The following is a 16,600-nucleotide window of genomic DNA, read 5'->3' as shown; positions in this document are numbered from 1 at the left end:
GACCTTTGACTCATTTTGACTGATACATTATGTGTTAACATATTATATTTTGTTAGCACTTTAATTTGTAAAGGTTTGCCTTTAATTAAAAACAATTCATTTGTGAGAGATTTGTGTTCAGTTGTCCTTTTTGCACGACACAAGAAAGAACCCCAACCTTGTTTTAAACAAACAACAAGTTTTTACTATAACATGATGTTCAGTGGTGGGCCACATGTAATTAATTAAATAAAACTAACTTTATTAGTTTTATGATGAATTAAGACCTTTACAGTCAAGATAAGGCTAATGTCCTCTGATACTGACGTCAGATAAAAAGTCCCCGTACAAACAGCAATGTTAAATAATTAATCCAGCTCAGTCTTTTCTAAATTATGCTGAGGTTCAAAGTACTCAAGACGTTTTCCCTTTGATATAAATAACAGCAGCGTTTCCTCATTCTCAGAGCAGCAATAAGGGAAAGGTGGAGAAAATGTTATCAGTGAACGTAGATTAGTGCTTGTCATGGTGTGTCGCATACAATAAAGGGAGAAGAACAAGGAAACAACAACGGAGGAAATACCAGACTCACTGGGATCAGCTGAGTTTTCTTTTACCGTTAGTGACAATAAACATACTGTTGGACGAACCAGACGAGAACCAAAGCAGTCCAGGGGACACACCGATGGACACTCGGAAAGAGACTGGACCATGTTTAAACAGCCCAAAGCCATCTACAAGAGGAATGCCTCAATCACAGCTCTGCCTCTGTACTATTCTGGGCCCCTGCTGAAGAAAAGAAATGATAAGAAGGTCAGCGGTGCGAGATATGTGGAAATGAAGGTGGAGTAAAAAAACATTTCAGAAATTTTACAACATGTGACTCTTCTGTAAAAGTTGTATTTCTGCACTTTTAATGCAAACAATCAGTTCGAAACAAGTGAGAACGTGTCATTGTACAAGTGTTGATTGCTGCTAAATTAAAATGCCCATTGTGCACAAATTAGGGACATCTGACCAAGAATTCCTTTCCGAAATGTGTCAGGGAACTACAGTGGCCTTCACATCACAGGAAATATGTTCTTCGTCTTTGTTTGTAGAGTATGTTTGGCTTTCAGAATGTGGAGTGCGCTAAACAAAGCAACTTTTTTATTTTTATTGTGATTATATGCAAACATACTTTTGGATCGTACATTCTGTTTCTGCAATCTTGAACACACAAGGGATTTTTTTGAATATTTAGAATATTATTTCAGAATAATTTTATCCACCAAAGTTATAGAAACTGAAAATGACATTTATAATTTTTAGAATTTCGAGCCGTACTTCGGAGAACTACGTGGAAGCCAGCTATTTCTGTATAAACATGATGCCCAGGAAACAGTAAGAACAAATATTTTTGTCATTCTGTTTTTACTTAAAGGGCCACTTCACTCAAAGAATATACAGTATAACAACAGTGAAAGTTGTGATTTAAAAAAAACAAAAGAAATTGACAAAAAAACAATGTCAAAGTCACTTCCTTCAAAGAAAATAAAGGCTCAACACTTCTCTTCACTGTGCTTCTGTCAATTTGAACAAAAAAGAACAGGCCATAATTATCATAAATGAGCATCATAATTATTTTAAGTTGATTCTTCACTTGTCCAAGTTAGGAAAAAAAAAAGGGTGAAACAGCCCTTTAACTTTACTTTGACATATTTACAGCTCAAAGTATGAAAGTGATACCAATTCTTCTTTGATATGGACTGATGTTCTGTTTGTCCCAGTGAGTAAATCACAGATTTACGTTGCTTGTTCTTTCCGTCAGTCCACGGAGAAGCTGGACCTGGAGCAGGTGAAGTCCATGGATTTAAATAAACCGTGTGTGACGTCGGCAATCTTCACTTTCACTCTACAAAAAGAGGTTGTGCTGCTCAAGGTGTGGCACCGCTGGCACATTATTATCTATACATTGTCTGTTGTCTGTGGAAACAAAGTTGTAAATATGAGAAAATGTCTTTCCCTTGCTTCGTGCAATGGTGCAGGTGGACAATCTTTCCACAGGAGAGGAGTGGAGGTGTTACCTTCTCACTATGGCCAAAGTAAACACACACACACACACACCGTCAATATCTGAGCGCAAGCACCTACACATTCTGTTATTTAGGAAAAGTGGAATGGGCATAGTGATCCATAAATGATGTTGGAATTAAACATGTACTCTTTCCTTATAGAAAGTGATTCCCAGTAATACGTTACTGCTGCCTGGACAGCTCATTAAGCTGAGGGAGGCTCTGGATCAAGAGTTGAGGAGGAGAAATCTGTCCAGGTTGTGTGCGCCCACCATGCCAGCACCATCTTTCCCACCCTCTGCCTCATCATCCTCATCCTCTCCTCAGCGAGCCGCAGCCAAGCCAAACCCCAGCAACTCTGACATGCCTGCGTAAGTGATTCTCCAGAAAAATGCTCCTCTCCTTGCTACAGAAACATTTTGTACAAGTTGTACTTTTCCAGAAAAGTTGGGACTCTTTCTCCAAATGCAAAAAAAACCCAACTTCTACAGCTAATTAGATTTTTTCTGACTCTTTCCACAATATCATGTACTGTAAATGGGTAGAGACTTTGACCCATCCTTCACTCACGAGTTAAGCTGCTTTTGAGAAATGAATCCCAATTTTTCTGGAAATGGGATTTGTTATACAGCCTCCTTTGCCATTTAACACGGAACATAAACACCCAGACAATCGTCGTTGTCAAATGCATTTTGTCCTTTGCTCTCTGATATGACAAACTTGCTGAACTGTACCTGGAAATGAGGAGTTGTTTTTCTCCCATAAATCCTGCAGGTGTTTCTTCAATGTGACACGTCAGGAGGCCGAGGCCATGCTGGAGCATCACCCACAGAATGGCAACATCATCCTCCGTCCGTCCTCTGAGGGAAACCACGCCGTGACCGTCAGGCTACTGCTGGACAGGTGAAATGTCTCAATTACTCAGTGATGCAGTCCTTTAAATATTGTTTTTTTCTTTAGTGCTTCATTATAGTAGTAGCACAGTAGTTCATTTGATGTTTGTCTGCATCAATGTGATTATCATCAGTAACAATGACATGCTGGGTAAACAGTGGATGAGGTTGATATCTCACTTTAAATAAAATGGAAATAAAGCTGCTCCTCCTCGTGTTTCAGTGGACCTGTCTTGAGGAATTACAAAGTGACCAGCTCACACTTGGGGATCGTCATTCACCTCGATATACCAGTGAGTGTTTAGTATAACTTTGAACTAATGTGGACACAAATCAAATGTTTTACCAATTTGGAATGTAAAAAAACATTGTTCTGTAAAGCAGAGAGGCAGTGGATTTGTTTCTTCTTCCTTTAATTATGCCTGGTATTTACAAAATATGATATGCTTCTCAGGTCTTGATTGACATTAGTTCCCAAAGCCTAATATTGACATTTTAAAATCTCTTATCACTCAGACTGATGCTTTCTAAGATGATGTCTTTTTTAATGCGTAATGTAAAAAATAAAGCAACAGGAAGTATGCATGTAATTTGCTGTGTTTTTGTTTGTAGTGCTCAAAGCAGTAACCTATTCTTACATAAATCAAAACGTGCAGTTCGATCGGGAATGTGAGATACGTCTCCTTTAAGGGTTGTAAGTGACTGAGGTGAAGAAATGTGCAAAAAAAAATGCATCTAGTATCAGAATACACCCAAATATAATTCATCTGGAGCCACAAAACCTATTTGACCTATAAAATGAAGATAACATCATGAATAAAGTGTGGATAACTAAACTTTGTTGCATTTGTGAAATAGAACAAAGAACTGCAAAAAAGAAATCAGTTGACATTTCATAGCCATTGACAAAAAAAACACACAAAAACACACATATAGGCCTATCTACTGGTGTGTAACAAGGATGGGTTACATTTAAAATCCTGTTGCTTGTCGTCTTCTCTGTAGGTGAGAGTCCACTCCTTCACTGATGTACTCAATCACTTCCTCGAAAAGACGGAGCATTATCTTTGGCCCTACTCTGAATCTCAGCTCTACGACACCACCATCGGTGAGAACACTGCTGTGAGACAGAGCCTGTGTTTCAGCGTACAGCTCCGCACACATTATATTCATTTGTTCCTCCGACAGACCCACTTCCAGTCCAAATGTGCAACAGCATCAGCTCCCCTTCACCTTCAAAAATACTACAGGCACAAGTGAAGCCCAGGCATCAGTCACAGGAGCCGGAAAATGACTACGAGGATCCAGATGAGTTCCGTTCAACTGACCCGAACCCAAAGCAAAGTGAGTATGAAGCTCTACCGCACTACACGTATGAATCACTTTAAATGAATGACTCTTGTATGATTTTGTTCCAAACCAGATCCAGAGGAGAGCGAGCTTTACAGAGCTTTAAGAATACAGAAAGAAGCCATTGAAGTCGAGATAAACCGGGATCAAGGCTCGAATGAGAAAAGACTCACTAAAGGGTCCATTGGCAAAGTCGGGTGGAACAAAAACTGAATTTTAATGTTACATTTTTAATTTAAAAAGTGGGAAATCAACATGTAAACAAATTCATCAACTCCTATTGTTATTGTACAACTAATAATGCTTTATTGTAGAGTCTCCATTGATATTGAGGGTAATGTTATGTATATTATGTGTATGATGATGTGATGTTTTCAAACAAAACTTTGATTACATAAATTAAATTCAAGTTATTATTTAATAAAGTCAATTGAATAAAGTTTTCCTCCAGAGGAAATTTAAGTTTGTTAGATTTCGTTAAAATAAAATGTATAAAGCTGATTTTTTTTTTTCTCCTGCTGCTTTATCAGAAAACTAAACTGTTGCATCTGGAATAAATTAAAGTTTTTAAACTGCACTTTACCAACAGATTTAACCAAAAACTACTTGATAACTTTAATTTTCAGATTCAAAAAACAAATCACTGTATAAAATTAAGTTACTTTCAATGATTTACCAAAAGAAGAAATCCCCGGTGTCAGATGATCACATGACGTCCAAAAGTGAAACTGTAAAAAAAACAAAAAAAAAACAAAAAAACACAGGGATTATATACTTTTTTCCATTGGCCATAAAATACAATAAAACCATAACAATAAATTCAGGATACTCATTATTCTTTATTTTTTTCCACACACAGGAGTAATCCAACATAAACATTTTAAATATTATAATTATTCTTTTATAGATTTTTTGTTTTCCATTGAGATGGTGTTTTCATGGATCATGTTATAGGTTTAAAAGTTAAAGGATCATTCATCACTCGGTAAAGACAGCAAGACTGTGAAAAATCTTCAATAAAAAAGGAAAAACAAAGACTCCCTTTCGTTTCAAGAGTACAGTGCCTCTTCTTTTTGTTAAAATCCCTCTCACTCGTTAATTTCTGATATTCTCAACCTTGTACATCTCTCGTGTAGCAGCCTTTCCTGTGTGAGAGGACAAAATAAAAATATCTGCAATAACTTAACATCTCAGGATTTAAAAAAATAAAACAAGAAACTGAATAAATTAAGAGGATCGCTCCTCGATCACAACAACCGGCCTCCGCTGCTGCTGCTGTTGTTGTTGTTGTTGTGACGTTACTTCTCGGTGAGTGACAGCTGGAGGATCCGCTCCAACTCCTCCTCTTCCTCCTTCTGCTTCCTGTGACAAAAACAGGATGGAACGCAAAAGAAATAAAATCATCTTTGTGCTTTGTGCTATGCCCTCCACTATATACTGATACTTCAAATAAACATACAGCAGCTTCAAAATAACAATAGTTCCTACAGTAGTGTGGTTTGGTAAAGGTGTCATTCACCGCAGATAAGCTGCAGTAAACAGACACACTGGAGATGATACCGATTCTTAACCTGGCCCACATGGAGCAACTTTCTGCTCTCATAAATCACTTTAGATCTTCTTCACATAACACCATTCATTTAACAAGAAGTGTCTTGTGTCTGAGCATGACTGCCCTCTCAAACGCACAAATACATACGTTTATTTGTATAGCACGATTCATACAAGAGTAACTCAAATTGCTCTGATGCGTCATCGACAACCGAAAATGTTGTATTTGTGAGACGAGTTGATACTGAAGTGGCACATATGTTAGACAAGATGATGCTTTCTTGATCCTTCACAGGATTGTAATTCATTCACTGGTGAGCTTTAGGACAACAGGCTTTTTTACAGTTTGATTTCGCAGGGCTTCTCCTCAGCGAGCACAATCAGGTAAAAAGGAAGGAAAATAAAAGGCACGGAAATTTGATTAATAGTCAACGCCAAAAAAGTAAATAAGTTTGATAACCAGCACTCGCCAAACCAAAGCTCTAACTACTGTAACCACCACGGCAACTTAATCCCAATTTGTCAGTGTTGTCTTGTGTAATCTCCAACATGTCAAACTGCTCTAAACCGCCTTTGCGTTCCTCTTGCCTCACCTGTCCAGCTCCTCCTGCTCCCTGCACGACAGCTCCATGGCGATGCGCAACTGCTCGTCAAAGCTCGTCCCCATGCCAAAGTCTCCAGACAACTGCGGATTGGTTACCGTGCTGAAGGAGAGTGGGGAATTGGCAGTGGGCTCCAAAGGTGAGACAGAGGAGGGCAGGCTGGGGTCAGCCATGTCTTCTCCCTCTCTGCTGACCAGTGAGATGGACAGAGACTCCTGGATCGCTCTGAGGAGAGAAACACATAAAGGATATTTTCATTAAAACTGTAGAAAGATTAGAAATCAACTGTAAACTGTTGTAAAATTAGTTTACACAATATTGCTTAGAGCATAGATACCCATCACGAAAACGGGTTGGACAGAAATCTTGGGTTGGGTTTGGTCGTGTCAACTGACAAGGTAATTTTATTTTAATAGGGTGAATTCGTCTGTCGTGTTTCCTCAATATTCTCTCTGGGATTGGTCGGGTTCAACGTCACACAGCTCGATCTCATGTAGACCAGTGACTGCATACAGGAAGTGATTTGTGTGCTGTGAAGACCAGCAGAGGCAACAGCAACACTGAGCTAGTAAAGCAAGACAGTTGGAAACAGGCTGGAGTATGATGGAAAACACAAAAAAGTTCCCACGAAAGATACATACGTTTTGGAATTGATTTAAGATTTTACTGATCACTTTAAATTTTGCATGGGTTGGGTCCCCAGCTACACGTAAGAAATGTTGACCCCAAAAGGGGCCACCCGGCAGCCTTAGATCCTTGGACAGGGCCCTCCGGTTTGAGCCTTGGTCAAGGCGAAAATCCAGAGGAGAGAAGGCCTCTGGCATCACAGAGGAATCCCTCTGCTGTGGCTCTTCCTGAGGTTCTCCCATTTTCCCCCAACTTTGTCTAAGGATACAGGGTGTCAAGACTGTAAAGCCTTTCGAGGCAAATTGTGTTGTGTGATGTTGGGCTATATGAATAATATTGACTCGACAGCCCAGCGACTATGGAATGACAGGATATAAAGCTCACGGAATCAGTAACTTCTTACACCCATTATTAAAGACTGGTATTCAGGTGCTATATAAATTATATCATCAGTCGAGGCTCATGTAGTGCACAGCATTACATATAACCGTCAGCCGTTTTAACAGAGAATAATAATGTTAACAAAATTCACCAAAAGTTGCACACTGTAGCTTTACACAAAGACAGACATCATAGCTGGAAATGTTACTGCTGGGTTTCATTACAGGATAACTGGGAGACACTGTTCCCAAGAGAATGTGTAGTGAAAGAGATAATCACTGAATTCTATTTGGAGAGGTTTAATTAAATTACATCACCAGCCAGACATTTTCCTGAATAAGAATTATGAACAGGCAGCTGCTCACTATGGTAACAGCTACTGAAAATAAACTCAACAATCATCCCAACATATATGGTTATATTTATGATGACTGTAACACTGCTAATGTAAAACTGACATAATCTATTGATCTAGAGTCGTCACTTTAGTTTGTGCAGGGTGAACCTGCCAGTAAAGGTAATTCAAGGTAAGAGGAGTCTGTAGCAAAGTTCAGCTCACCTCTCCAGCTGGGAGTCTTCCTCGTACAGTGGAGACTGTGGCACTGGGCGGGTGTTAGTCAAAGCCTCCCAGATAGTCACCTGAAAACCAGACATACATGTTTAACCTGTCATCACGAGTACAGGTATCCTAAAGCGACACGTTGCCACTGATAAATAAAGAGATCACTGGCAAACAATCTGTAGAAAGAAAGAACCAAAAACATTTACCAACATCAGTTACAGGCAGTGGTCAGTACAGAATGTGACTTTTTTTTCCTGATTTGTGACCCGGATCTATGCCTTAATCTAAGAGTGACGGACAGAATATTCAAAAAGTTCTCACATCTGACACATTATTGATAAATGATTAGACCGACAGGCCTGGTCTGACCTGGTCGCTCTCAGTGCCAGCATCCAGCAGACTCTGTTGGATGGCGAACTGCAGCAGGTTGTCGTCTTCGTCCCTCATAGGCTCACTGCGGCCTGGACCAAGGGTGGTGTAGTCGGGGGGAGGCTCAAACACTGAGGGGTCCACCTCACAGTGGAAGGGAGATGGAGACTGACCTGAGATAAGATGAGAAGATGGTTTACAGCATCACTGGAAGTGCAAGACAATTCCAAATCTACTAGCTAGTGTGATTTTTTAATGAATTTTTTAATGAAAAAGTGCTTTAACATGTACCTTTATTTTGTACTGTTAACCACTAAAATATAACTGTATTACTCATGTACTAATTTTAAGGTGAAAATGTCAGGTAGGTAAACAAATTAACATCTAGAGAAAGTAAAAACCTTCCCGTAACTTAACAGTTTTTTTTAAATACCCAATCCAGATGCATATTACCATTAGGGCTGAAACAATGAAGCGATTATTAATCAATTACTAATGTAATCGCCATTTGTTTCTTAAAAAAATTACATTTTGTGTAAATGTGAATATTTTCCGGTTTCTTTACTCCATATAACAAAGATGTTTGATTGTGTGTCCATAGTTACCAGCTTCTCCGGAGCTCTCTGGATTGTGCACCGTCACCGAGCTGACCGGCTCATCACAGCCGCACAGGTTACTGAATGTCACTCTGGCATTCAACACGTGAAACAGGGGAATCTCTGGAAGGCAGCCAGTGAGTTAATAAGTCAGACAAAGCATTGTAAACATCTTACCACAAAAATTGTATGTTGGTCTGGATGGAATCAATGTTTTTGACGTGACCGCTCACTCTCACCTATCTTGACAGGAAAGCCTGGCGGCAGGCGAAGGGTTATGAAGTCACGCAGCTTGGCGAAGTGGGCGTTGGAGATGGCCATGAGGTCGATGATGGGCGTCACCTGCTCAGCCAGGGACAGAGGGTGACTCTCACTCAGCCACAGGGTCGCTTTAAACCTGCAGAGGAGGTGGAAATGGTCTGGTCATGTCATGAGCTACTGATCTGGTGATGATGGACATGTAATTTGAACAAGGCTGTGCATCTTCACTGGTCTCACAAGTCCATTTTGATTATCATTTCAGTGACACGGCTCAATTCAAATCAACGGAGCATTGCATACTCAATTTTGTTTATTCATGCCCCTGGGTAATTTTTCATCAATGTATACAGGTAATCAGATAAATATGGACACACCTTTTATCATTGAAACACTCTGCAGTCGAGTTGACAAACTGATAGAGCACCCAGCTCAGCCATGGATGGATGAGACACTATTTTCTTTACACACAGCATGCTTTTGGTCCAAATGTGCCCAAATTCCTGCTTTCAAAATATATTATACTGTTACTCTTCCTCCTCTCAGCTTTGTTCTCCCATATTTCAAAGTGACGGTGCTACCACATGTAAAAGTACAAAATTTTAAAAATCACATTTTGGTAAGTGTTTTTTACCTTGTAGAAAATGTACTGACCGTCCATGTTTGGAAACACAACAACCAATTTTATGTGGCTTTAATCGTGACTAATGACTCATTTTACACCCCTAATGTTGTCACTGGTTAATTTCACCTCTGGACTTTGCTGGTGAGCTCGATGGGACGTCCAATGTCTCGGCCATTCAGGTTAAACTCTGGGTTGAAGTATTCCTCAGCTGTGATAGCTGTGGGGTTGTGCGGACTGGCACACTGGGACACGTTACTCTGACAGAAAGAAAAAAAAAACACACTCAGAGAGGAAATGATGCAACATACTGTGTGAGAGGAGGTGGCAGGTGATGTGGGTGAATGTGAATGCGATTGCACAGGTTCCGCAGAGACTCTTACCCCGTTGTGAGCTGTGTGCTGCTCGGCAATCCCCAAGAAGGACTGTAGAGGCGTCTTTGAGCCTGAGTGGGAACAATGTAGAGGGATTATTAACAACACAATATAAATATGAAAATATGAAATAAATCTGGAGCATTATACTCAGTTTCACTAAACTAAAAGTTTGTATTATGAGTCAGAAATAACACCGTAACACACAAATGTGTCTGTAATGTGCAATGATTATTTAAAGCTACAGTGTGTGACTTTTAGTGATCTCTCGTTTTCTGCTTCCGTTTGGTCTTCATGAACCCAGAAAATGCAACACTGTGGTGTCATTCAACTATCAGAACTGAATGAGGGAGTGTTTGTGTGCATACAGCAGCGGTAGTAGTACAGGTACATGTGGGGGCAAGAAGCGTTTATCCCATAAAAATGCTAACAACCAGGCAGTTGAGCAGTAGAATTCACTGGTGAAACTTTTTCATTCGTAACCTGCTTGCAGCTGCCTTGCTTTTTTTTTTTCCAAGTCATTCGACAATATAATTTGAAAGTAACAATCATATGTTTATATTTGTAAGTTATACACTATACTGCTTTAATGTTTCAATGTTTATTCCTGCATCTTGTGTCATTTCCTGCACTGTGATTTCAGGGTGACGACCTACAGCCAGTGTGTTCGCAAATTCACCTTTGCTTCTTGACTTGTCCTGGTCAGAGAGATGCTCTGTCCTCGAACGAGTCACCAGCTCCACATTGGTAGCACTGTAAACCTGAAAATGGGGACGTACAAACAGAAGAACACACACTTAACCCTTACAATGAAGCAAAGCTTAATCAAGCAAAAACAAATGCTTATTATGTGAAAACGGATGCAAAAACATTCTGGTTAGAGTGAAAATCAGTCAAGCAAATTTGACTTGGCTCCTGCATATAGTCACAAGGCAACTTCATCTGAATTTCCCTCATAAAAAGTCCAGATATTATTTTATTACATATAACATACTCAAAATAAATGTACTTTTTAAAACTCTTAAGAGTAGCAACAAACTGTTATTACTGTTTTATATATTTTTACTCTTTGTCAAGACAATTCAGACATGGTCTGGTTGTGTTTGCTACTTCACATACCTTGGCTTCATATCCACTGACCACCTCGCTCTTCTCAGAACGCCAGCCCCAGATACCGGACTTGTTTCTAAGTAATCAAAACGTATAACGACGTAATTAAAGCTCATGGCACACAATTACATGCAGGAATATTAACTGTGGGGATGTGATGTTCAAGATGTATGAGGGGTGAGTTTCATTTGTGTGAAATTCATTTCATACAACATTACTGCAGTTTCCTCATGATGTGACAATGGTGTTCCTCAGAATTTAACATTTTAATTAAAATAGTCCATCCTCCTAAATTTTCATGTAATATTGCACTTCAAGCTTAAAACTCACATCAACAGAAGGGCTAATCATACATAATAGGAAAAAAGCTCCACTGAACCCAAACTAATGAATATGAAGAAGGCATAAAGTACACAGCCAAGTGTTGAAATTAATCTGGTTTGTTTATCTGTATACAGTATGCATTACCGTTCAAAGGCAATGTTGCGTGTGTTAAGGTGCGTGGAGACAATGGGCGACGTCAGTCTCTGTGCTGTGTTCTCCTGTGACGGCTGCATTGCTGCCAGGAGGGAGGGCGCATCACGAGGAGACAACACAAGTGGCTCCGTGTACACAACCTGCTTCTCGTGGTCTACCTCCATCACCACCGCCCCGTCATCTAAGGAGAGGTTTGTATTACAGTGACTCACAACATTATATCTTTAACATTGAAGGCCTGACCATGAAACAAGAAAAGTCAGTCTTAAAATGTCATTTAAGGTCATGTTTCCATCACAAACCCATCCATTCATCAACATCCATCTGGACTGCTGGGTTATTTGTATACTGTACCTGTGAAGCTGTTCTAGGAGCTTACAGTACACACCTCCACCCTTGAAGATGTAGCTGCGTCGCCCTTTGAGCCACGTCATGTGTTCGAAACCAAGGAGCGTGGTGTCCACGCGGAGGCATGATCCACTCTTCCACACCCGGTAGACATCACTGGGACACACCTTTGACACCAAGGGCACTAAGAGGGAAGTTGAACAGTTGAACATTTTAGGAACAGAAAACAAACAAGGAAAGTGTAGCGGAGGGGGGGAAAGCAGATTTAGAGGGACAGCTGAAACACCCTTCCTAGATTTAGTTTTGTAACATTAACATTATTATATTCACAAAACATACTATCATCCACCGCAGATTATAAAACAGCTTAACAATGCTGATAGAAGTCTGAATAACAACAAAATATTAGCTTCAACATGTGTAGCAACTGAAAAGAACACATAAAGACTGGTTTATAATGATGCAAAAAAAATGTAAGATGCAAAGTGTAAATAACTATTAATAGGAGCATCTCAAGGGGATTTCAGAAGGCACATTACTCAAAACACAGTGAGGCACATTAGACGGCTGAGCAGTCAAACATTTTACAGACAATTTTGAAGTCACACTGCTCAGTCTCTGAAGCCGACAGCAAACAATCACACTTGTTTCACAATCCGCTCAATGACAGCTGCTCATGGCGTTGGAGCTGTCCAACCACTGTGGTGCTGAATCTGACCACTTGAAAATATAATAGGCTACATTCATATTGTCAGTCACGTTGACGTCGCTGTGTGTGTCATACCGAGAGTCACGCAATTTGAATTCTAATTCGGACTGAGACATGAGGTTCTTTATATTATTATTATAATTATAATTATTATTATTATCATTATTATTATTATTAATAATAATAATGATAATAATAATAATAATAATAATAAACCTACAGGATAAAATCTGAATGTGCAAAGAAATAATTTGAGACCAGAAGAAGGTCTTTTCATCACAACGACAGAATAAACTGGATTTAAGTATCTTCAGCCTGTTAACGTGAACACAGACTTCCTGAAACACACTCACCCCAACTAGTGAACTCCCACTTCATCTCCACATAGAAGTCCCGAGCCTGGAGCACAACAAGAAAGGAAACTCTTCTTTACAGAGACAAAAGCTAGAGCCTTTCCTTTTTTAGTACATTAGTTAATAAAGTTAAAGATTTTGTGTAAAAACTGGTAACATCCAGTGACCATACTACCACAAAAAAAAAACTTGTGTGTAGCTCTGTGCAACCTGTCTTAGTTTGTTGAGCAGCTCTGGGATTCCTGCCAGTCTCTCAGTGGCACGCTTGAAGTCTCTGTATTGAAGCACCAGCTGAACAAGCTCAGGATCCCCAGTGCTCACAGCCTCCTGCAAGACTGACACATACAGAAAATTCACATTTACAAAAGTACAAACTGAAAAGAGTAAACTTCTTTGTCAAAAGAAATCCACAAAACCTTTACAAAATAAAATTCAAAGCTATGTTTTCATCTCAAAACTGATTCCTTGCCCATACAAATACACACTGCTATGATATACATATGTATATGTTACTATACTACTACAATATATGTTTGGCAAAATAAATGGAGAACATAATTTTCAAAAGGCAACAAACTTAGTTAGTTTTGCAGTAATCTATGAAACAACTGCACTGAAGAAATCAAAACAAGTAGAACAGAAAAGGTTTAAACAGATCTTTTCTAAAAAAGCATTTCAGAGAGACATTGAAAGGACAAACGAACGTTTGTATTGGCATGACATGATTGATAAAATAAAGAAATGTTCCCTTTTTATGTGGTGTGTAGCAAAACCTTTTTATGTGTGCAACGACAAATGTAAAGCTTTTATATTTCCTACCAACTTGCTATGAATTTAAGTAATAGATTCATTCATGTTCATTTCATCCGAGATCAGCCACCAACATGCTGATCAGTTGATTTGCACGGAAACAATCAGAAACTATTTCAGGGAAGTTCAGTTGAGCGCCTGCGGGCCATTGCGGAGGTCATGCTTGCAGTTCTTGAACATAATTTAACTTAAAAATGCCCTATGTGACACGCCTAAAAAAGGCGTTTCTTTAAGATAAACTGGTAATTTTAGAGAGACCAGTTAAAAGCTCACCTGTGCAATAATCACACTCTTCAATTGGCATCTTAATATGTCTCACCTGCCAGGTGGATGGGTTCTTGCAGTAAAGATGTAGTGCTCATTAAACAATAAATCATAAAATTGGTATATATTGGTATAGTCAACGAAAACGGAAGAAAAAACAAGAGTTTTTATGTTTTGTTTACCAGGGCACAGATACAAAAAGGTAAGGCAACCATTTTCACTTTTTAGTCACTTGAATCTTTGTATACTTTGGTAATCTGTGTTTCATTTTGAAGGCCAGAGTTTCTAGGTGAACAAAATATGTCTGCGATTATGTCTAAGATTTGCAAAACTGATTAATAATTATTATTATTGTTATTATTATTATCATCATAATTCAGGTCTCCAGAAGATGCATAGTTGCGTTTTTAGAGCGTGTGTTGGAAAAATAGGGCAAACTGTAAAGAGAGAAGGTGCAGCCCGGGTAACTGAGAGTGCCAGAGTAAGAGCGGCTCACTTACTGGTCCACCCCTGTGCGTTACAGTGTGTCGGGTCTGCAGCGTGTCTGAGCAGCACACGAGCTGACTCCAGGTGGCCCAGGCACACGGCTAACTCCAGCGGGGTGCGCCCCCTCGGATCCAGGCGCTCCGAATCCTGCTGCAGAACCAAACACACAGCAGCTTCAGCGCAATGCAGTGCGACAAACCAAACGCACCTTAAAAACACAGCATAAGCATCAAAAGCCTTCATACTCACCTCTTTCTTTTGCAGTTCTCTATCGAGCTCCAGATACTGATTGTTCCAGACCAAAAGATGCAAGGGGAAGGCTTCGTTTGCCATGGCTATCGCTGACAAACAACAGTTCAACTGAATTTTTGCTAAATCCGATAACAGATTCTCGTGAAACCGCCACAGACAGCGCTGATACACACAGCTGCCTGTTAGCTTAGCTAGTTAGTTCGTTTATAGGAACACCTATTGAGTGTCAGTGGGAAAACCTGCCGCTAAGTAAATACATTACACATGAAGAGAAGACAGCAAATAAAGCACGGAGCTGTGTCTATTTAAATTAGTGGGCTGAGTTAGGAGAGCTAACTCAGCCCACTAATTTGATGTAGTTACGGTTAGCCAACAGCTAGCAGGGGTAACATTAGCTAACTGGCTAACAACAACATTGTTTCCTGCTTCTCTCCGCGTCTGTTCTCCATTCTGCCCGAAGTAAGACAACTGTTTCAGTGGCTCTTAATTGAACCTCCGAGTCACTCACTTCTATACGATGCATGTGTTCGTGAGGGGAAAAAGAAAAAAAAAAAGACAGAAAGGGAAATGGCGAACAGCTAGATGGAGTGAGTGAGCTAACTGTGTGGTGATGCTGCGGCGGCACCCATTCCCTGTTTATATGGCAGCCTCGTCATGGTCTGTCAAAACAAAAGCATTCACCCACTTTCACATCCAGGTCACTCGTGTAGTGGGCGTCCACGATGCTGGTAAATGCATGTGATGCTACAGCACAGCGAGACCTGCGTGGATTACCTGGTCCATGAAACCAAACCACATCTGTCCCGGGTGACAGCCACCTTTGTGGCTGATGTGTTAGGAGATGTGTTTACTGCAGCATACGTGGGACTGTCTTCATTTGGTCATCTATGACAAGCCGCTTTTAACACTTTGGACCACCTGGGATTAACATTACACATATCAGCATAATTACTGTAATTTAAATTCAGTTCAAAATTACAGATGGATATCTGTAATTACGTTTTCACTCGCCACAGTTACAGACCGATCTCTAATTAGATTTGCCAGTTCAGTTTTTCAAGTTTTGACGAGGCAGAATGAAAGTTAAGAGATTTATAATTCCAGTTTGAGATATTTTGACACATCACAATCCCTATTCAGCACATCTATATCTGAATTTTTTACTAGTTATAATCTAAAAAGTACAATACACAGTATACACTTTTACTTGAGGGAAGCTGAATATATCTTATACTAGAATAATGACTAGTCAGAATCAAATCATGATTAATCAAACTGGAATCATTATTGTCTCAGTTTCCTTGCAAATATCTACAATTCACAGAGAAACCACATACTGATGAATGGGAAGAGTAACATCCAAGAATATCTGAAACTGAAAGAATTGAATAACGAATACTGTATCTAATAAACAGACCAGCTTTAAATGTAAGAACAACCTGCCATATGCATCACTAATTTCTGAGTCACTGAGAAGCAGAATAGAGCACTGGAAAGCTGCTATTTGATCAGACGGTGCAAATAAAGCAAAGCATTAACAAGAGGATCAAGAAAAACTTGTAATAATTACAAA

At 39.6% G+C, this 16,600-nt stretch overlaps 2 protein-coding genes across 6 annotated transcripts; one reads left to right on the top strand and one right to left on the bottom strand.

The window, feature by feature from the left end:
• Positions 1 to 203: 203 nt before the first annotated feature.
• LOC122778915 (signal-transducing adaptor protein 1-like) lies at positions 204 to 5,314 on the top strand. 3 transcript variants are annotated; one of them, XM_044041072.1, is made up of 10 exons: positions 204 to 792; positions 1,291 to 1,362; positions 1,790 to 1,900; positions 2,007 to 2,063; positions 2,196 to 2,404; positions 2,808 to 2,936; positions 3,150 to 3,219; positions 3,932 to 4,034; positions 4,115 to 4,270; positions 4,350 to 5,314. In XM_044041072.1, exons 1-10 carry the CDS (start codon positions 691 to 693, stop codon positions 4,487 to 4,489), a joined length of 1,149 nt encoding a protein of 382 aa, XP_043897007.1. In that variant the 5' UTR covers positions 204 to 690; the 3' UTR covers positions 4,490 to 5,314. The 3 variants fall into 3 exon arrangements, with proteins under 3 accessions (XP_043897007.1, XP_043897008.1, XP_043897006.1); XM_044041071.1 differs by having other exon boundaries at positions 210 to 822; XM_044041073.1 differs by lacking the exon at positions 1,291 to 1,362 and having other exon boundaries at positions 206 to 822.
• Positions 5,255 to 15,832, bottom strand: ankrd13d (ankyrin repeat domain 13 family, member D). Of its 3 annotated transcripts, none has more exons than XM_044041070.1 (16): positions 15,025 to 15,793; positions 14,790 to 14,925; positions 13,426 to 13,550; positions 13,216 to 13,261; positions 12,194 to 12,337; positions 11,797 to 11,986; positions 11,338 to 11,404; positions 10,898 to 10,979; positions 10,228 to 10,289; positions 9,974 to 10,104; positions 9,204 to 9,361; positions 8,974 to 9,087; positions 8,369 to 8,541; positions 7,997 to 8,076; positions 6,421 to 6,654; positions 5,255 to 5,638 (listed from the first exon to the last, which is right to left on the bottom strand). In XM_044041070.1, exons 1-16 carry the CDS (start codon positions 15,106 to 15,108, stop codon positions 5,575 to 5,577), a joined length of 1,890 nt encoding a protein of 629 aa, XP_043897005.1. In that variant the 5' UTR covers positions 15,109 to 15,793; the 3' UTR covers positions 5,255 to 5,574. The 3 variants fall into 3 exon arrangements, with proteins under 3 accessions (XP_043897005.1, XP_043897003.1, XP_043897004.1); XM_044041069.1 differs by lacking the exons at positions 5,255 to 5,638; positions 6,421 to 6,654 and adding exons at positions 6,674 to 6,959; positions 7,071 to 7,314 and having other exon boundaries at positions 15,025 to 15,828; XM_044041068.1 differs by lacking the exons at positions 5,255 to 5,638; positions 6,421 to 6,654 and adding an exon at positions 6,673 to 7,314 and having other exon boundaries at positions 15,025 to 15,832.
• Between the last annotated feature and the right edge of the window lie 768 nt (positions 15,833 to 16,600).

The sequence above is a fragment of the Solea senegalensis genome, linkage group LG12 (genome assembly GCF_019176455.1).
Source record: "Solea senegalensis isolate Sse05_10M linkage group LG12, IFAPA_SoseM_1, whole genome shotgun sequence".
NCBI lineage: Eukaryota > Metazoa > Chordata > Actinopteri > Pleuronectiformes > Soleidae > Solea > Solea senegalensis.
The sequence above is the reverse complement of the archived record's forward strand: the minus strand, read 5'-3'. Positions and strand labels throughout refer to the sequence as shown.